Raw genomic sequence first — 21,182 nt, forward strand, 5'->3', positions numbered from 1 at the left:
ACTCGTTTTACTCTTCCAGGCTGAGAACACAATATGATGCAGGTCACTTGAATTCAGATGAGAAGGTGGTGGGGGCCCTGCAGGTGGGAAGATAACTCCAGGCTATAGGAACTCAGAGAGGATGGAATCAACTTCCAAAACTCCCTGAAGGAGGGACCATGTCAGGAGCTGGGACTTGAATGGTGGCAAAACCACCCCTCATGTCATGGCAGGCTTCTAACTGGGGCCCAGGCCTCTGTGAGAACCTCAACATGGCGAGGCTGGCCCCTTCACCCCATTTTATAGCCGTGCAGCCTGAGACTGTCAGGCACACATGGTCTGAGGTCCCACAGTGAGGACCCAGGCCTTGGGGCTCTGTCCCTGAATTGTCCGGCAGTGAGGGGAATGCTTGGCGGGGGGTGGTTGGAGGTGGTGGCTGAGGAAACACACCCACCGCAGACCAGTGTCATTACATAGTCATGAGACCCTGGTTTTTAGCTCTCTCCCGAGTAGATTAAGTGCTCACCAGGATGGCACCTGGGGGCACTCAAGAAACTTTAGTGAAGGGAGGGCAGGATGGGTAGGATCTTGTACCACATCCAGGGGCCTCAGCCTCCAACCCACCCCAGAACCATCAGGACCCTGTGTGAGTATCACATTTTAAGATGAATAAATCTCTAGAGGACATGGAGAGGTTTTCTTTGGAGGAGGAAGGGTTTTGACCATGACACTCATGCCTGTAGCTATCCCATGGCAAGGGGGCAGAGCCCTGCGTGCCTCCAGAGGAGAATGAAGACCAGAGAAAGGAAACACAAGAGAGGCAGATTTTGGCTAAAAATAAAGGACTTCTCAACAGGCAGAGTGACCTGGTCCCCAGGATGCACCAAGCCCCTGTCATAAGAGGTGTGCTGGCAGGGGCAGGGAAGTCCCCCAAGAGGCACTGAAGAAGGGATTTCTACCCCAAGGGGCCCAGGGCTGGCTCTAAGGCCCTCCCAGCTCCATGACCCTGTGATCCCTGGAGATCATCTGGGCTTCCAGGCCACGGAACTCCTGTCCTGGGTTCGGTTCTGTCCCAACGCCATCATCCAAGACCCTGTGAGCTGAGGTTGACCGTGCTGAGTGTTCCTCCTCACATAGTCCTTGGGGATGTTGTTAATGCTTACCCCATTTCTCAGGTAAGAACACTGAGCCTCATGCCAAGTAGCTCCTCCAGAGTCAGAGCTAGGAAACGTCACCTGGGCTTGAAACCAGGCCCTTCAGACCCCAAAGACATCTCACCTTGGCCAGTCCAGTTCCAATATCCTGCGGTCCCAAGATTCTCTCCTGTGGCTGGAAACCACAGTTCTTCTTCCCCTGGGGCTGGACCACAGGGCCCCCGGTGCCACCACAGCCTGGCACCGCCCAACCGCAGCGCCCACTCAGCCTCGCCGCAGTCAGCTCCATGGCCTCCCGAACACTCTCAACCTAGAGCAGCTTTTACCGTAATGGTTCCCACGAGGGGCTGTCGGTCAATTTCCTTTGCTTGCTTCTCAATTTCATTTAAAGGGGGATGTGGCTGAGGCCCAAATGGGACCGCGGGCTGCCCCTCCCCAAATGACCTCCATGCTTATCTCACGCTCTGACCACAGTGCATCATTTCGGTTTAATTTTATTTCCTCTTATAAATGGGCACAGCACAGGAAGTGTTAAAAAACAAACAAACAAACAAAAAAACCCACAGTTCCTTCACAAGGCTGGGACAGGTGAGCACCCACAGTGGGGCAGGTGCCTTGGTTTCTTTCTCCAGTCTTTTTCCACCCCTCTTTCGTATTTAAACTTTTGGCCATGAACTCAGGACAGGTATGGTTAATAAACAGGTTATGAGGGAGAGGAGGGGCAGGGAAGGCCTGGGGGAGGGAAGGACAAACTCCCCGCACCCCAGGCCGGGTTCTTGGAGGGATCTGTATAGGAGAAAGGACGCACAGGAGGGACACTGTCTTCAGGGGGCTCTCTGGAGCCACACTGCTGCCTACGAAAAATATTTACATGCATTCGCCACGCTGGGGCTGGTGCGCTGAGTTGCCTGGGGGGCACCCGGGGGATGCTGGGGCCATCAGCCCTTAGATGGCAACTCTGGGGCCCAGCCTCGGCATCTCTGTAAATCTGTACACAGTCTGTGGGCTTCTATTTACAGGCAGGAGGCCTGGGGAAGCAAGTCCAGGGTGGTGGATGTCAGGAGAAAAAATTCAGGAGCGCCAAGTAGGCAGTGCCCACTCCTGTTACCATGAGGCAGAGGTGTGTCTGCTCCCTGTGCCCAGGACCCCATCTGTCCAGGAAGCCTGGACAGATGGCTTTGCCAACCCCGGGAGGGGCTGACCTGCCCGGCCCGGCCCCGGTGACCACCCATCTGCTTCCGAACAAGGGGACCAACCCTTCAGGGGAGGCATCCCCTCTGGCCCCCTGGGGAGACAGAGCTTGGGCTCTAGGAGTCACAGCTGAGGGGTGGCCCCAGCCCGCCTTGCACTCTCTGGCAGCTGAGGCCCCAGAGGCTGTCAAGCACACAAGCTCCCTCTTCCTTTGGAACTGGCCACGTTTCCCGGCAATGCCAGGGCCCTGCAGGACGCCCTCCCCAGGAGAACCGGGGTGGCTGGGGACATATTTGGGCAGGGCCTGCACACATCACACCATGTATCCAGGCAGGGTGAGAGCTCCAGCTCATCCTTTGTACCGCCCACTCTGGGATTGCTGCGCTGGACTTGGGCTGGCTGGGATGGATTTGGGCTGATCGGACGGTGTGAAACTTCATGAAGGTAAAGCCTGGACATTTTTCTTGGTTCCAGGGCTCCACGAACGAGGCCCTCGGCCTCTTCTCGCAAATGCTAAGGACACAGAGAAAAGGCCGGTGCCAGGAGGCCCCAAGTTAGAAGCCAGCCCACAGAGCATGAGGAGTTAGGCCTGCTGGGGCCAGGCTGGACCCATGCAGCCCCTCTGAGCCCACTCCAGCCAGCCTACGCCCTGCTCAGCCGTCCTGTGCTCGACCCTGCACCCACCACGGGCTCCAGCCCCATGCCGAGGCTGTGCCCACTGCTGGGTCTCTTACCCCAGTCCCAGCATCCCAGAGCTCCCCTGGGTGGTCCAGATCCCCTCTCCTTCTTGCTCCCTGGCTTCTCAGCCTTGGCCTGCCCAGGCCTTCTCACCAGAGCTGCTGCCCCAAGACAGCAGCCCGCCAGGAAGCAGGGTAGAGGGAGGCTGGGACTTTGGTCTCTCCTGTCCCCCAGCCCTTACACTCCAGGGATGACTGAGGCCAGGTCACCTCCAACAGATCGTGGGCCCAGGAGGCCTCCCCCTACTCCTGCCCCTCAAAGAGTGGGACCAGCTAGGTTCCTCACCAGCCTCCAGGCCCTGCCAAGGGGGCCTGCAGGTCTGAAAGCTGGAGCCCCAGCCTGGGAGTAGGACAGTGGAAACGACAGGCTGCAAAGCTCCCTGGACCTCACCCTCACCGCCTCAGGCACCCCCAGCCCTCACCCTGCACAAGTCTATTGCCAGCAAGTCTTGAAAAGGGAACAGAAATAAAACCCGGGCTCCTGACTTTAATCTGGGTTGTCGGCAAGGGGTGGGGCTGTGAGGCCCAGACCATGACAACTCAGACCACATCCCTTGGCTCCAAGAGGCCCCACCTAGCACACCCCCCATAGGAGATTTGTGACCCCACATTTAAAGTATCTACATAAGAGGCTCCATCTGCAAGGGTAACAGAGACGGGGGAGGCAGGCTGGGGCCTGTGACACCCCGACTCCAGCCTGCCCGCAGCCCTCGGCCTGGGGCAGGGCGTCTGGACGGGCTGCTTCCACCTGCAGCCAGGACAACCGCCAGGTTGTCTGGCCAAATGAATGGGCAGGTGTCCACGGGAGGCCCCCAGGGGCCCAGGGGTGGGGCTGAGGTGGACCCGGCAAGGCCAAAGGGAGAGGGCGCAGAGGGCCCAGGTGCAGGGCCCACCCTCGCAGGCACTTTGGAGACTTGTGTCCTGGGAGGCAGAGTCGTACCCCAGCTCAGAGCAGGGGGGGGGATGTAGGGAGCCCAGGAGCCCCACCACATGCTCCCTCCCCACCTGGGGCCTTCGGTCCCGGGGGACCCAAGCCCCCTCCCCAGCCCAAGGCGGAATTCCGGGAACCAGCCTGCCTTCCTCAGCAAGTGGGGGACTTGCCCCCAAGCAAGCCCTTTGCAGGCTACAGAGAGGAGGGAAACAGGCAGGGTGAAGCCAGGCTCTGCAGGTGTGCAACGTCCTGAGGGGGCCTGTGGCAATGGCCCCCACACCGCACTTCATTCCAGGAAAGGCAAGTGTCCAAGTGTGAGAGCGGGGCTGTGTGGGTGAGACTGTGCAGCCACGTGGGATTGCATCGGACTTGCCGGGGTCGGTGGCAATGTGGTTGGTGAGGGTGTCGTGAGGGCTGAGTGTGACAGGGCACCTCAGGGGACCCAATATGGGCTGATTGTTCTGGCCTAATGGCACCCTCCCCAGTGAGCCTGAAAGCTGGAGGCAACGTGTGTGGTGTCAGGTGTATGGGTGGGTGGGGGGTGGGAGGAGTGTGGCAGAGAGGGAGGCAGGCCACACCGTCACCACTGGGTAACGATGATTAGTGACTTGCATCGTCATAAGCATTTGGGGGCACGTAAGAAATGAATAAACCTCTTTGGAAGAACGTGTGTGTCTGTGACATGTCTGGATTGGCTGGGTGGTCAAGACTGCATATAATTTTGTCACTGCGTGCTCTTGTCTGTGTGTGACAATACGTGTGACCATGTGGGAGATAGTGTCTGTGCAGAGTCCACTCGGAAGGAGGTCCAAGCAGCCCAGCCCCTCCTCACCAGTGGCTGCCAGTGCACTCTCGGGAAGCCAATTCCTCAGGGGCAGACCGGGAAGGAGGTGAAGCCTGTGGGTGCATGTGCATTGGGCAAGGGTGAGGGAAAACGACCCCACAACCCCAGAGAGGCCGGGACAAGACAGGTTGGTGGGGAGGGGTACTGTCTCACCCAAGAAGGGAGGGGGCCTGGGACAGAAGCAAGAGGTTGCAGTGTCTCAATGATTTCAAGGGCTGAGTTTGCCAAACGCTTGTCCTGGAAACCAGCCTGAGTGCCTCTCTGCCCCCAAAAGGAAACCTCAGTCAGCCCCGTGGGGCCAGGTTGGCCAGCCCCACCCCTTCTTCCACCAGCCTATCAGGAGTTTCCTTCCTCCTGTCCACCTGACATGAGGTCCTAAAGCCCCAGGCTGGTGGGGGCGGACAAGTGATGAGCTCATAAGGGCACAGTCTGGAGCAGATGGCAATGCCCCCTGTCCCTTGGGGAAGAGCTGTGTGAAGCTGGCAGTCTGGGCAGACCTTGGGAGGGTGGCAGAGATGAACTGGGGCCAGGCTGTCTCCCAGGTCCAGTCCCAGTCCCAGGGTGGGACTGGTGGCTCCGGACCAGGGAGTGGGCGCAGGGGTGGCGCTGAGGCTACAGGGAGGCACTCTGGCTCCGCTAGGCGTAGAACTCCTCTTGCTTGTCGGGCTTCTGGTATGTGACGCTCGCCTGTTTGGGTTCCTCCAGCGTGTAGCTGCCCTCGTCCTTCTTCTTCATGCGGTAGATGAGCAGTGTGACCAGGAAGGCGGCAAAGAGGGCGCCCACCACCCCGCCCACAATCACAGCTGTGGAGGAAGAGGGCAGAGGTCAAGAGCCAGAGGCAGGGTGGGACGAGCTTAGAGCCTGAGGAGAGGGCAGAGGGCCCTGGGGGATGGGGGCAAGAGTTGGGAGAGGGCTGGGAATCTTGAACCTGAGACCAGAGTTGGAGTGAAGTTTGGAGTCAATGCTAAAACACCAGCACTGGCTGCCATTTACAGCCCTCACTGCAGCCTGGCACTGTTCTAATCACCTGTTCTCATCACATGAATGCATGGAATCTTCACACAGTGCTATGAGGGAGGTGCTGTGCTACGGTCCTCATCAAATGTAAGATGCCATCAATCAGAAGAATGCTCCAGTATTTTATATACCCTTAGGATGGAAAAATCTCTGCCATCTAAACTAGGACACATCCCAACTGCAGAAGGGTTAACATATGAGCAGATGTGCACTTAGAATTGATTAAGTGCAAAATGATTATCCCCATTCCACAGATGAGGAAAAGGGAGCCTGGAATGGTGAAGCACCTGCCCGAGGCCACACCGCTCCTAAGTGGGGAGCAGGGTTTGGACCATGAATCCAGAGACTCTTCAGGAGACAAGGCCAAGGGCAGGTCCTCAGGGCTGGCATCAAGGGTGGGAGCAGGTCAAACCAAGGATGGGGCCAGGGATTAGGATCCAGAGGTTGCGGTCCAGGAGGGGTGAATCAGCATGGTCCAGGGAAGCAGGGGTCAAGGGCAGAGTCTGAGGAGGGGTCGGAGGGTGTTGAGGAAAGTGCTGGAGGTAGGATGGAGGTCAGACCCTGGGATAAGGAAGGTCAGAAGAGGAACCAGAGGGTACGTCCTGGGGTCCCCGAGTCCCCAGCTTTCCCTTCCTAGGAAACTAGGCTCCTAGGAAACCCACACCCTACCCTCCCTCCTGGGTTCATAGAGGGCAAACTGAAGCCCCACCAGCTGCCCCCTCTGGGCTCCTCCCAGGCCCCAAGTCTCACCTACGAGCACTTCCTTCCGCTCCAGGATGCTCTTCTGGGGCAGCTGAGCCGCCGAGCTGCCCGAGTCGATGGCATTGTCCAGGAGGCTGGGGCCTGGGCGGGCACCCTTGGGCAGCGTCCCAGGTGGAGGTGACGGCTTGGCCGCGGCCCCACCCACAGCCACCACCTCATTGGCTGTGTCTGGCTGTGTGGTCTCTTCCTCCGGCAGCTCAAAGTCCCCACTGGGTCCCCCGCTCACTGGCACCTCTGGCTCATCCCGGATCGTGGTCAGGAAGAACTCTGGAGTTGGGGTCTGTAGGGAGGGTAGCATGACTCAGGAGCCAGGCCCCAGCATCCCCTGCCACAGTGCAGCCATACACACATGCACACAAGCCCACTGCCACCACGCCACTTCCCTGGTGGGGCTGACACTCAGTAAGCGTGCACCATGTGCCAGGCCCTGTGCTAAGCACATCATGGGCATTTTATCCTCACAATATCCTCATAAAGGAGGTATTATTACCCCCTAATTTATAGAGCAGGAAATAGGCCCAGAGAGGTTAAATGACTTGCCCAAGGACACACAGCTAGTAAGTGGTAGAAGCAGAACTAAAATCCAGATCTATCCAACTCCAGAATCTGTGTTCCTAACCACTATACTACACTGCCTCTATTCTCATCCTGGACACATCCCGGTCCCCATCCCATCTCCATTACTTCCTTCTCCAGCTGCCTTTCTAACAATCCTTAGGGGGTTCCTATCAGGGACTGCTGCTTGGGGACAGCTGGGTGCAGCTCTTAAATACGTGGGCCTGATCCTGGATCCACGTGCCTAGGGCAGGTGTGAGTCCCTTAGCCTGAAGGTCAGTCCAAGAGCACCACAAATCTCAATGGCTCCCACCACATGGAGGCAGGACCAGAGGTGGGATCATGGCAGGGATGTAGCTGCTTCACAAGTGGGCATGGAGAGCGTGGGTCTGGTGTCCAGGCCGAGGAAAGGCCGTGAGCAGAGGCTGCACCAGCAACCTGGTCTCAGTGCCCCAGCACTGTCTCCCCTGCCTGCCTGGCCAAGCATCTGTGAAACACCAGGTTGTCCCGAGTGCTCAGAGGAGCCAAGAGCAGGGCCTGCGTCCTGCTGGGGCCGGCTGGGGAGTCGGAGGGCCTGATGATGACCTGAAGGCAGCCCCATAGGCTGAGGGCCCTCCTCTGTGAGGCGGATGCAAAGGGCTTTAATACCCGGCATTCCTTACATCTTCATCCTCTTCCCTTCAACCTCCCCATCCATAATACCCCGAACACACACACACACACACACACACACACACACACACACGCACACACACACACACACACACACACCGAGGAGCTCTGGAGCTGACTGCCAGGTTCAAATCCTGACTCTGCCATTGCTGCCTGTGAAGCCTTGGAAAGGGGCCTCACCTTTAAGGGAGGATGACGGCAGTGCCACCCCGCGGGGTGAGGGTGAGGGTGAGAGGAGATGGCACAGGTAACGTGTGCAGCACTGAGCCTGCCACCCAGGCAGCACTCCACGAACGTTAAGCTGCAGTATTCCTCTCGCACAGCCCCACTCTTAATCCCCCTCAGATGGAATAGTAACAATAACAACGATGATGATGACGATGAAAACAAGAGTGAAACTTTTAGCTTACTTAGTATTGCCAGGCACTGTTCTAAGCGCTTTGGATATGTCGGGAAACTTAATTCTCACAACCCTGTGATTTGCATTCTATTATTTTCTCCTTTTCACAGATAAGGAAACAAACGTATAAAAAGGATCAGTGACTTCCTGAAGGCACATGGCAGTGGAAGAATTCCAATCCAGGCTGCAAGGCTCCTGAGTCTGTGCTTTTAATCAGAACACACAGGCCCCTGGCCCCTCCCCACATCAACACTCCCATTCACCCAGCTCCTTCCCCATTGATGTCTTGTCCTAACATCTAAAGACCCAGGCCTGGTCCCTCTTCCATCCCTATCCACCTCAATCTCTGTCCTCGTCCTGTAACTCACCCCCAGCCTTGGTCCTCCGGCCTCATGCCTATCTCACCCTCCCCATCCCTGTCTGGCTCATCTCCAGAACCTCCTAGATCTCACCCCTGCCCAGCTCCATCCTCCCTCCCCCAGGCCCTGATGACCCACCCTCCTCTGCTCTGATTCCCTGTCCTTTCCCCACCCGCTCACCTGAGCCACCTCAGTGGGTCCAGGGGCAGTGGTCCCCAGGGGCAGGGTGCTCTTCTCAGGGATGTCAGGCTCCTGGGTGGTAGCTGGCCTGGGAAGGGCCCTTGGTCTGGAGGTAGCTGTGTTGACCAGCCTGGGTGTTGGGGCCTCTGTGTCCAAGACAGCCACTGCGGTGGGAGGTGAGGGTACCGCTGGGGTGGTGGCCCGGGCTGTGGCTGCCGTGGTCAGTGGAAGAGGCAGAAGCCTCCGTATGCCGGTGGTCCTTACGATGGAGGTGGTGGCCGTGGAAGGGGGTGCTGCAGGGATGCTGGCGGCAGCAGTGGCCACTGTGGCGGGCACTGTGGCCACAGCTGGGGTCCCTGTGGTTGTGGCAGCAGTGGTTGCCGTAGGAGTGGAGATGGTGGTGGCTCCCTGGCTGGGCTCTTCTGGGACCTCTGTCACCAATGGGGGGCTGGTGGCTGGCTCTGGGGTGGGGCGCTCAGAGGGGAGCTCTTCAAACGGGGTGTCCACAGGCTGGATGTCCATGGTGGGCAGCACCACGGGTGTGGTGGATACTGCCAGGGCCACATCTGGGCTGAACCGCATGGCTGTCTCGATGCCCGACTCCTGCTCGAAGTCTGGGGGGTGAGGAGGAGAGGAGAGAGCTAGGGAGCTGGGTGATTTGAGGGGCATGAGGATCCCAGGTAAGCAATAGCCATCAAGATGGGGGGCTCCCAACCCTCACACTTTGCATAATTTTCCCAGGACAAGATGAGGGAAAGGAGGAAGGCACAATGTAGCCAACGGTTGCCAGTTGGCTGATAGCTAGTGAATGTTCCCCAACTCTTCTCTGCCTAGCCAAAAATTCTAAGGGACCACCTCTTCCAGGAAGTCTTCCCTGACTATTCCAGCCCACCCAGCCTGGAGCTTCCAGCAGGTTGAATCCAGGCAGTGGCAACTCAGGCCCTACTGGCTGCAAATCTTGCTGGAGGTTGCAGGGAGGAGGGGAGGAGCGGAGTGGCATCCTGGGAAGAGTCAGACACGGGTACAACCTACATGAACACACATGGTGGGTAAACTAAGGCTCCCCCAGAGGCACAGGCAGAGAGCAGGAGGGAGAACAAGCCTCTCCCACAGAGGATGCTTGAGCACTCCGGACTCCAAGCCAGGACAAGTGAAGGGAGGGCCTCGGGAGAAAATGAGGAGAGAGAGAGAGAGAGAGAGAGAAGCCACAGCAGCTCCCAAGGGCCTAAACTAGGCAGAGGAGGGGTGGGGAGGAGCCAGGGAGGTTTGGACATAGAGATGTGACCCATCGGGATGGATTTCATGAAGATTTCATAACTCACAAGAGGCTTACAGGAGTCGGCTAAAGTGGGAAGACTAGAGGCAAGGAGCTGTAGGTGGTCAGTTCCAAAGCGCACAGACCCCCTACCATCCGTTAGGCTCGTCCTGCCCCCTCAGGGGGCCCGATCTCAACACACACCCCTTTTTACTACCGTTTTTAGAGCTCCTTCTCTGTGCCAGACCCTGATGTCTTAAACTGAAGCCTTCCAGAGGCTCTGAGAAGAAGGCATATCTATCACCATTCACAGATAAGAATAGACTGAGAGAGGGAAAACGGCTAAAGGTGGCACAGCTATTTAGTAGCGAAACTGGGATTCGAACTCAGTGTGCCTCCCTGATCTCATGCTACTCTATTGGCCTTTCTGGACAGGGCCCCGGAACTGGGTTGTCCCAGGCACCACTGGAGGCACCTGCCGTCTTCCATCACTGCCCTAACCCTGCCCTTGGCCACTGCTGATTGGACAGAAGGGGGCCACCTGACCTAAGCTGAGCCAATCAGATGGTCTCTGCTGGGGATCGGCCACTGCAAATGAAAAGGGGCTACTGAGTTCCTCCAAGTGGTCACAACAGTACTGAAAACCGGGTTGCTGAGGGGCGTCTGTGTTCCCTGACAGAGGCCGGAGGTCTGCAGGGGACCCAAGCAGTGCACAGAGAGACGCAGAGACAGAAGCAGTGGGGAGCTGGGAGTGCTAGGCTCTGAGGCCTCAAGGCCCTGGTTCCACCCCAGGAAGAGTGGCCTGCCCTTCCTGTGCTTGAGGCCCATGAGCTCCCCCTGCCTGACCTCCCCCTCCCCTACCCCGCCGTTTAACTGAGCCTGCGAGGGTTCCTCTTCCTTGCCATCACAGCCTCGGATGGGGTACTGGAGGCAGACTGGCATTGCTGACACAACATGCAGGCAAAGGGAAGGGGGTACTTACAGCCCGAGCCCGACCCGGAGTAGAGGTCATCCAGCTCATCATCGGGGAAGGAGTCATCGTCCCCAGAGCCCTCGAGGTCCACGGGCCTCTCGAAGTTCTCACTGCGCCAGCGCTGAGCCTGGGGAGGGCAGAGTCGGGCACAGGGCTCAGCACCTGAGGCCATCAGCCTGGACATGCCCAGAGGAACCACAGACACTCTCATGGGCCAAGTGACAATGGAGGGACAGCATCAGATGTGGCCTCCACAGGGGTAAACAGAGAGCCGAGGTAAGCCGGATTACCACTTCCTGCCTTGTTGGGTTGCTGTGAGCATGCAGCATGCTAATACGTGCTGAGTGCACCTCAAAGCAGCAGGTTCTCAGCCCAGTCAGCGTTACCCTCGGTGTGGCCAGCACCATCTGCCCCCTTCCACCGCGGAGAGCAGGGAGGCCCCATTGCCCCAGGTCACCAGAGAGCATGTGATATGACAAGATTCAGACTCTGCTAGGGACCCAGAGTCTCACACCTCAAAATCCCAAAGGTAGGGCAATTAGGCCCATTAGATAGACATGGGTGTTGAGGAGGTTTGGGGCTCTGGGAGGGAAGTACCTTGGATAAGCGGGGGAGGGAGAAAAGGGAGTGGGCTGCAGCCCTGGCCCTGGGTCCTCCCCAAAACAAAGTCAGCCCCCCTGTCTACACTCCCCCCAAAGTATCTCAATGCCGAGAGTCAGCTCAGAGCACGGATGCCACTTTTCACTTCTGCCAAGGGTCTCCTGAGAGTTTGCAGGGGTGAGAGGGGCTTCTCCCAGGGTCCTGCTCTCCAGACCCAAAACTCCCCCAAAAATCAGAACCTGGGAAGGCCAGGTGCTGTGGCTCCTGGGCATGGACCATCCCTCCCCACTGCAACCCCGGGCTGAGAGCCAGCACTAAGGACATCCAAGACTGGAGCGAAAACCCCCAACCACACTTTTGACCCTGGATCCAGACTGAGCCCAGCCACAGTCCCTGCCCCCTGAGAGCTTACAGAGAAAGATGACCTGGTGCTCAGATCTAAAGGATTAGCACTTGGATCTTAAGCAACTGAAATAGAGAGAGAAAGGCATCTCAAGCAGAGATAACAGAATAAGCAAAAGTTCCGAGGTGGGGAAGTACAGCCTATGCCACCAGAGCTGGGACTGACAGCCTCATCCAGGGTCCCTCGGAACCCCTGCAATCACTGGATTCCTACCACCGGGCCCCTGTCTGTTCCTGGGACGTGCATGGTCTCTCCCGCCTCTTTCACTCATGCTGTTCCCTCCAAGAGAACACCCTTCCTTCCCATCCCCTTATCCTCCAACTTCCCACCAGCTAACTCCTGCTCCCCGTCACTTCTTCTGAGAAGCCCTCCTACTTTGATCTTTCAGAGTATCCTGTGCTTCTGAATTCACAACTACCACTACTTGTGAGCTGTACTGGCTTGGGTATATACTTTTTCTGTGACTGTTCCCACCCCCAGTAAACTACACCTCGATGGAGGCAGGACCGTGTCAGACACACAGTAGGTATCAGGAAGTATCTGTTAGGGAACAGGTTTGGAGTTAGAGGATGTAATTCCCAGGGCAGGGGTGGGGCAGGGACAGGCCGGAGTTGAGTTTGGGGAAGCCCCATCACAGGCTCTCAGTGCTTGGCTGGTGACTTTTATCTTGGAAACTGGTCATGTTTTATCCTGACTGCACATCAGAATATTGTGAAAACAGAACTTGGCGGTTCAGCAGGTCTGAGGTGGAGTCTGAATATCACTACTGTTTGACTGACATGGGGAGCCGTAGAAGGTGTGTGAGCAGGAGAGGGGCTGGATCGGCACTGCGATCTGTGCTCAGACTCTCACACTCCCACCCCTGACAGGCCCCCTTCTGGAGCTGCTATGGAGCTCGAGAGAGGATCCCAATCCTGGCTTCCGGCCCCGAGCCTCGACCACCTGCTCCAAAGCCCTACACAGGCCATGCAGGGCAGGAGGCCAGGGCAGGGAGCCAGGCGATTCCCCCCACCATACCCGTTACCGCACACACACACGCACACACACAGTCTCAAAATAATGAATTAATCAGTATTTACTTGCTACCAGTGAGTCATGGAGTGGAACAATTAGAGTAATTGCTCTGTGACTAATTGCTGGGTCTTCCTCCGTTTTAGACATTTCAGCAGCTACCATCCAACCTTCCCCAGCTCCCATCTCTGCTCCCACTTCCCAGAAGAACAAATCCCCAGGACCTGAGGTGAGGGGGCTAGAAGCTCCCACACTACCAGCCTCTACCACCTGGGCCAGCTAAGCTGGGGTCCCTTGGAGACTTTCTGCTCCATTCTTAGGCAAGTAGCCTGAAGCCAGAGACGTGCAGCAGGACGGGGACTGAGCAGGGATGGGGCTCTGACTGCCTCTCCTGGGCAGGTCCATCTTCACTGTCTCTCCATCCTTCCAGGCAGCCCAGGGAAGGTTGGAAGCCCTTTAGCTGGGAGGCGGGGGTCTAAGAAGTCTGTGGTCCCAGGAGAACCCCAAACTGGGGTAAATGTGGGGGCCAAAATAGGGTGTCCTCATGATTCCACAGTGACCAGCACCACACACCAGCCCCTAACACACTGCAAAGCCACACAAGCCTTTGAAATGACACACCCAGAGACATAGAAAGAGCACATACAGACACACCCTGACACACACTCACCTAAAGGCAGAGAGAGGCACCGCGTGTTGGCATGCCTTTGGGTGCAAACAGGCACATGCATGGGGGCGGGCACTAGATGGGGGCACACACCGTGCAGCTCTGAGGCTCAGAGACAAGTATGCAACCTCCTGTGAACCCATCAGCCTCCACTCAGGTAGCTCTCACCTAGATACTATTCATCCCTAGCTCAGTAGCCATCGGCATGACAACCGTTACCATGACAACCATCTCCTCCATGCTAAGGACCAGGAGCTCCAGATCCCCACAGAGATTGGGGGGTGGGGGGGAGCAGGAAAGGGAGAGATCATGGAAGAACAGAGAGAATGATGGGGGTAGGGGGAGACACTGGATGGAGACAGAAATGCAAGGACAGAGGGAAGCCAGGGGGTCAGAGGGGCAGTGTGGGGGGACAGGGAGGAGGGAGTGGAGGGAGGACTGGGTGTGCGAGAGAAAGGGAAGGCAAGAGTGGGAGGCTGAGGGAGAGAATTCTCTCACATCTTAATTTAGCCTCACGCTCATCAGACAAAGCTGGGGAAAGGGCCACCTCAGTGATTTTCCAAACCTACATCCAAGAGAACATTCTTTCCAAACAATAAGCAGCCCCCAGATGGGGTAGAAGGGGTGATGGCCAACAACCCAGTCACCCCTGAGCTCACCCTGGGAAACTTAACACCGGGACACCTGAGACCTGGGGGGCGGGGGGTGGGGTGCATGATGCCATCTTGCCCAAACCCCCCCCAAGTCTACTAAGTGCCAGCTGTACCCCTCCCTGGGGGACCAGGGCTCACGGGGCCCTCCCAGGAACACTACAGGGGTGCTGGAAGCTGCAACTACCAGGGCTACACAGAGGAGAGAGGAGAGAGATGGGGGGTGGGGAACTGAGCCTGGGAGGCAGCAGGGAAAGCCTCAGAAGTCACAAATGCCAGAGGAGGATGGTGAAAAGAGCCTTTGACCCCCAAACGACCTCTCTATTTGCATAATTACATGCATAATTAGCATAATTATTCCCTTCCCTTAAAGGAGAACTGAACTCAAATGCCGGCCTCCCCCTGACCCTCAACGGTGCCCCCTCCAGGTAAACCACACACCCTCCCATGCCTGATAAACACATCTGCACACCCAACCCAAGTGTGCGCGCGCACACACGCACACACACCAGCACAGACGCATACACAGTCATGATCCACATTTACTGACCCTAAACTGTGTACCCACCACAACTCACAGACAACAGCCTGGCACATACCACCGTGGGCTCACCCGTTCACCGCCTCTCTAGATGAACACACAGACACACAGCTGCACCCCTCTCCTCACCTAACACACCCCACACAACGTCCGTGGGTTGTGGCACACACCAACCCTCCCCACGTCCAAGCATGCCCCCTGAGTCACATATCACTGCCCACATTCTCCATGGCAGCGACACCCTCGGACTCTGACAAAAACCTCACGACCTGTAAACAATCTTTTCTCACCCTCACATCCCCACACGCCCCACACAGCCCACTGCGGAGGCCCCTGCACCTTCTGCTTCCTGCCACCACCAGGCCCGGCCGCGACGCCCAGCCGGAGGCTCCCCCAGCAGTGGCTGAAGGTCTGAGCTCCCCCGGGGAGATCCTGAGGGTCCTCAGGGGGTTCTAGAGGCCTCTGCCCACCACTACGGAGGCCCTGTCCCATGTCAGGCGCTGGAAGAACTCTACCTGCTCCACCGTCTTCAACCATCACAGCCTCCCAGGATTTTATTATCCCCACTTCACAGATGCAGGCACTGAGGCTGGGGTTTAGAGCTGAGACATGAGCACGGGTCCTTAGCCCCTGGAACCCTTGCTCCAAACACTCCAGGGTAGCTCCCAATCTGCTGCTCATCTGGGGTTCCTACACCTGTGACCCACAGCCCCTGGACAACCTCAGCTCAAAACTACCACCCCTCCACCCCCGCACACCATACACACGCCGGCACCCGGCAAACACCCCTAATGCTCCCAAATACCCACTCCTGCTCCCCACATGCTCCACCCATGCGTCCCTGAAAAAGCACCCACTGCACCATACATATGCCCCATCTCAGACACCCACCAACAGGCCCCTAACACCTGCATCCCACTCCCCTCCACACATGCACACCATGCACACACACCATGCACACTTTCCCTCTGGGGTATGTACAAGCACACCTACAATGCCGGGGTGAGACATGGCACCTTTCCCAATGGACTGGCACACCCCCTGCCATTTTTTCTCACTGCCCCCTTGCCACCATCCTACCTTGAGCTGACCCACAGCCTTGACCCAAAGAAGTACCTCAGGCTCTCTGACCTGATGGGACCAGCAGTGACCAGAGCTGCCTGCCACTCACCCGCCCCCACCCCTACCTGATCCTCTCCATAGTTTTAGAACTGCTGGGATGGGTGGGTAACTTCCACTGCCATCCCTCTCCAGTGGGGTTGGCGGGGGGGGGGGGGGGGGGGGGGACATGTTCAGGTAGAAAGGCAGGGCATCTCCCTCCTCCGGCTCCCTCCTCCGGCCCCCAGCCTCCTTCCAAGCCCTCCTTGGAGACCAGAAGTCTGGGGTCTTTCATGCCCAGCTCCCTCCACCTGCCCCCGCCCCCATCATGAGCCTTCCCAGAGAAACAGGATAACACAGAAGTTAAAGCCAGAATGAATCGGCTCCTCCCCTCACTACCCGTCGGACATCAGGCAAGCCACTGAGTCTCTTGGCACCTCAGTTTTCTCATCTGTAAAATGGGGGTGCCAATAACAGTATGTGACTCATAGGGGTGCCGTGAGGATCAAAGAAGATCATGCAGGTAACGGGCTGAGCACACAACCCAACACTGCAAGCTGAATAAATAAATGTAGCTGTGATTATTGTTAGGTACATGTTAATATTTCCATTATGAATTCTGAAGATTTTATCTCATTTAAGCCTCACCAACCTCCTGAGGGGAGAAGAATCAGGATGATTACACCCATGCTGCAGATGAGGCTATTAATGCCCAGAGAGCCTAAGTGGCACTGCCAAGGCCACAAAGCGGGGGAGAATGCAGAGAGAGAAAAAAGGAGAGGTTGGATGTGGGGAGAGGAAGGGCGAGCTACAGAAACAGGCATGGACACACAAATTAGGTCAGCTGTAGGTGGGCCAGGAGCCCAGCACCCTGTGCAGTGCTAATCATGCTGCAAACACTAAGAATAAAATCAAGTATAATTAATTCTGTCCGAGCTTCCTTCCCCACATTAGCCAGTCTCAGGCTCCACTCTCCTGGTGACTGGAGGCAATGTGAGCAGGGGTTGGGCGCCCAGCTTCAGGTTCAAGTCTTGGGTTCAAGTCCAGCTCTGCTTACTTGCTGGGTGACTCTGGGCGAGTTACTCAACCTCTCTGAGCCTCTGTTTGGTTAAATAATGATATACTCTTCATGGAGCTGTCGTGAGAAACAAGTAAGATGATGCGCCAAAAGCACTCCTGCTGCCCAGCACACAGCCGGCACTCAATAACCATTCGGTGGTCTTACCGTGGTGCATTTTTCTCACCTTCAGGCCTGAGTGATGACTGAGTTCAGCTCTCCCTTCTTACAGATGTGGAAATTGAGGCTCAGAGAGGGGATAAGAGGGGCAGGTGGTGGGGAATTAGCCTGCCAAGCAGCACTCAGAGAGGTAAAGTGATTTGTCCAGCGACACACAGTGACTTACTACTAGCTCCCAGAAGCAGGGTGGTCTCGGCAGAGCCCTCTGGATCCCCACAGGCTCCATCCCCACCAGACCCCGTCCCCAAAAGGCCCTCAGTCCTGTGAGAACTCAGTGCCCCTCACGCTCACCAGCTCCAACCCGGAGACCCAGAGCGTCACCACAGGAATGTGGGCCGGGGCCAGGCTCTGGGCAGCAGGACAGCCAAGGGGGCTACACAATGGAGAGCCTGGACCGGGAAGGGGGGACGCCTCAGTCTCCACCCCCTACCCATCCACAGCTGCCCTGGCTGGGAACCTAGCCCCCGCCACATTCACTGGCCGCCGGAGGGGTGAGGGGCACGAAGGCTGCATCTGCCAGGAAGGGGCCACGGAGCCCAAGTCCCAGAGAGCAGAGGGGTCTGGAGGAGGAGCAGGGGGAGGAAGGGCTGAGAAGGCCCACCTGACAGACCGCCCCACCCAAAACAATCAGCAAAGCCCAGACACACACACTGTCACCGACTCACCCTCCCACCACCCTTATTCCAAATACCCACCCCCAGACCGTCCACAAGGGCAACTGAGAGGGCAGGAAACACCCCTTTGGGTCCATCCCACCTCAGCCAACTGCTCTGCAAGAGACGTCCTGACAGCAGAGCCCTCCCTACCCCACACCCGTATTCCATCAGCTCCAGCCCACCACCCCCATCACCTTCGCCACTACCTGCCGCTGTGCTCCCACTATCCTCTCCAGAGCCCCCCTCCCCATGGCGGCACTGCTCTCATCAACACTGGACGAGAAAGCTAGCAGCATCCAGGCTCAGGAGGCCGCAGCCTCCCAGACCCAGACGAGCCCCCTCCCCCTTTCTCTGCACTTCCGTTGCCCCACTTGGAAGTGAACCCGTTGTCAGCTTGGTGCTCTAAGTGCCTTTCTGATTTGGACACTCTGGGTGTCCAAGAATTCAGCCCTCAGGTCAAAGAGAGCCAGGGCAGTGTTATTTATAAGAGAGAAAAAGGGGAAATAACCTACATTCCCAATATCAGACAACTAGTTAAATAACTTAGGGCACAACCACAACATGGAATATTATGCAGCTATCAAGAACTGTGTTTTCACAAATCCACACTGTCTAAGTCATTAAAAGGCATAAATGCATAACCAAAGGCTTTTTTTTCTTTTCTTTTTTTTTACTTGTTTCAAAGAATATGCAAGGACAGGGGAAAATGTACACTCTGGTTGTCAAGAGGCAATGCAGCACAGCTGTTGATAGGATCATCCAAACAGTTCTGTCTCTCAATACCTGGGTGACCTTGGACAGGTACTTAACTCTCTCGGCCTGGTTTTCCTGGTAAACAAAGATAACAATAGCCACCTCGTGGGGTTCACCGTAGGAGACTTCGGGTGCCCACACGTTAACGAACTGCTCCATAAATGTTGGCTTTTAATACTATTATCATCATTAAGTTTAAAAATAGGTTATTAAAAAAAAATACGTAGAACTTGATCCTATTTTAATGAACTCAATACCAAAGTGTATTTCTAAACACTGAATTCTAAGGCTAAAGGTTCCCAGAGGCTCTCTCTGGGTGGTGGGATTACAGGTAGTTTTCCGTTTTTTACTCGGGACCTGTTTGTATTTTCCAAACTTTCCACAATAAACTCAAGAGTACTTTTGTTATGAGAACTAGCACGCTCTTTCTGAGTCCCCATGCCTGCCGTGCCCTGGTCTCTGAAACTCCTTGGCCCCTTCCTTCTGCTGAGACCCCACTAGGGCTGGTGGTGAGTTATGAGCAAACAGAGGAACCAGCAGGAAGGAAATGAACACAAAAGCCTCCAAGGGAGCTGGCAGGCCCGGTGGCCCGGAGCCTACGTAGCTGCACCTCACCGCAGACTGGCTGGCTCCCCCGGCATTCACCGGCTGGCCGCCACGGTTGGCTTACAGCGCCCAGACACCTCGCCCACGGGCCACCCACCAGCTTCCTCCATCAGCCTAGTTCCCGGCCCACCAGCCCCAGCCAGGGTGCAGGCTGGCCACGCTACAGCTGCTCACCCTTGTCACCTATACCTGGACAGAGGATGGCAGCGCAACCCTGGGAAAACCAGCCCTCTCCTCAACTCAGGGCTGGGGCATCCCCCCGCCGCCCCCCACTGTCACTGCTCCGTCCATCCCAGCCACCTGCCCTCTAGCGTCACCCTCCCGGCCACCCTGACTCACACTGCTCATTTATTCCTGTCCCCAAGGCTGTGTCTGAGAGCAGGACCACCCACTGAGGCCCCCGGCTGCCCAGCCTCCCCGCTCCTCCCACACTGAATCCTTTATGGATTCCTTCCAGGCCTTGCACATGCTGTTCCCGCTTCCTGAACACCGTTCCACATCTCTGCCTGACCAGCACCTACTCCACCAGAAAGTCAGTACAAGCAATATCTATCTATTAAGCACCTACTGTGTACCAGGCGCTATTCTAGACACCCGGTGACCCACAGTCAACAAGACAGGGATGTGCTCAGGAAGCTCAGGCAGCTCAAACATTGCTTCCCCTGTGAGGCTGCCGCACGCCAACCACCCGCCTGTTCTGAAGCCCCTTCTTGGGGACTCTGCCTTCACTGTGTTGTCACTTACTGGGGAAGGAGGGGCCACCAACCATCTCCCGTCACTCCAGTGGGCCCCTTCTACCAGATTCTCATGGAATGCACTTGGCCACCCTGGGAAGCAGGTACTACTGTCCCCATCTACAGATGAGGAGACTGAGGAGGCTGTTAAGCCACCAGTGGGGACACAGCAGGATTTTTTTTTTGTAGAAGGCCTGGGGCCGTTATTCCCTGACCACGAACAACCGTTACAGCTCCCACAGAGGGAGCACTCACTATATGCACATGGCCCCATTTCTCTTCACAAACATCTTACTGGTGAGGCATTACTGTCCCCATTTCACAGATGGGCAAACCAAAGTTCAGAGAGGTGAAGCAACTGGCCCAAAGTCACACAGCAATGGAGCCAGATTTGAACCCCTGGATTAGCTGAACCCTAAGGACCATGCTCTGCATACTGTAGCACACACCCACTCCCAGTCCTCACCAGTCTCCCCCACCAGGAATTTCCTCAAGGGGGGGGTGGTGGCAGCTTCAGAGTCTACACACCACCACCCCACCCTCCCCAACACCCTGCACAGAGACAGACAGAGAGATGGACTGTCTGGGAATGACAAGAAATGGAAGACAAGCCCTGTTCCCATGACAGGTGGCCCGGTCCCGCTGAGCAGCCCCACCCACCACCCCATGACTCACCAGCAGGTGCCCCTGGGATTGAGTCTCCAGGCTCTGCAACCATCCCTGCCAACGGACTCAGCAAGGGCCCACGTTTCCCAGAACAACCCAGTGTGGGGTTAGATGTTCTGGTCCTGGCTTCCAGAGAGCCCTGGTTAAGTTCCTTCACCTCACTGGGCCTCAGTCTGCCCACCTATGAAATGGGAATGACGATTCCCAACACACCAAGACACCATCTGTGACATGCTGAGCAGTTATTAGGCAATTAGTAAGTGCTGGGGCGTGACTTGGTGTCTCTACTCAAAGCTCACCTCCTCAGAGAGGCCCTCCCTGACCACCAAATCCATCCACATGACCTCCCCACACACCCCATCACTGTCAACACCAGGCTTACTCCTCATAGCTCACCACTGCCTGAAATTAGCTTGTTTACTTACTTCCTTGTCTAATGCCTATCTCCCCCTCCAACAGCTCCTGGTGGCAGTGACTGGGACACAGTCGGCCTCCATCAATATTTGTTCAGTGAATACTGTGAATGGGATCACCCTTACAGACCCACATTA

General features: G+C 56.7%; 1 protein-coding gene across 1 annotated transcript in view; it reads right to left on the reverse strand.

The window, feature by feature from the left end:
- Positions 1 to 1,611: 1,611 nt before the first annotated feature.
- The window catches only part of SDC3 (syndecan 3), a 37,694-nt gene continuing 18,123 nt past the window's right edge, over positions 1,612 to 21,182 (reverse strand). Inside the window, exons 2-5 of the mRNA XM_068539339.1 lie at positions 11,019 to 11,136; positions 8,782 to 9,395; positions 6,604 to 6,895; positions 1,612 to 5,639 (exon numbers count right to left, since the gene is read on the reverse strand). Of these exons, the coding sequence (XP_068395440.1) occupies positions 5,473 to 5,639; positions 6,604 to 6,895; positions 8,782 to 9,395; positions 11,019 to 11,136 (1,191 nt within the window). The 3' untranslated portion in view covers positions 1,612 to 5,472. The remainder of the gene's footprint in view (positions 5,640 to 6,603; positions 6,896 to 8,781; positions 9,396 to 11,018; positions 11,137 to 21,182) is intronic.

This window comes from Eschrichtius robustus, chromosome 3 (genome assembly GCF_028021215.1).
Source record: "Eschrichtius robustus isolate mEscRob2 chromosome 3, mEscRob2.pri, whole genome shotgun sequence".
NCBI lineage: Eukaryota > Metazoa > Chordata > Mammalia > Artiodactyla > Eschrichtiidae > Eschrichtius > Eschrichtius robustus.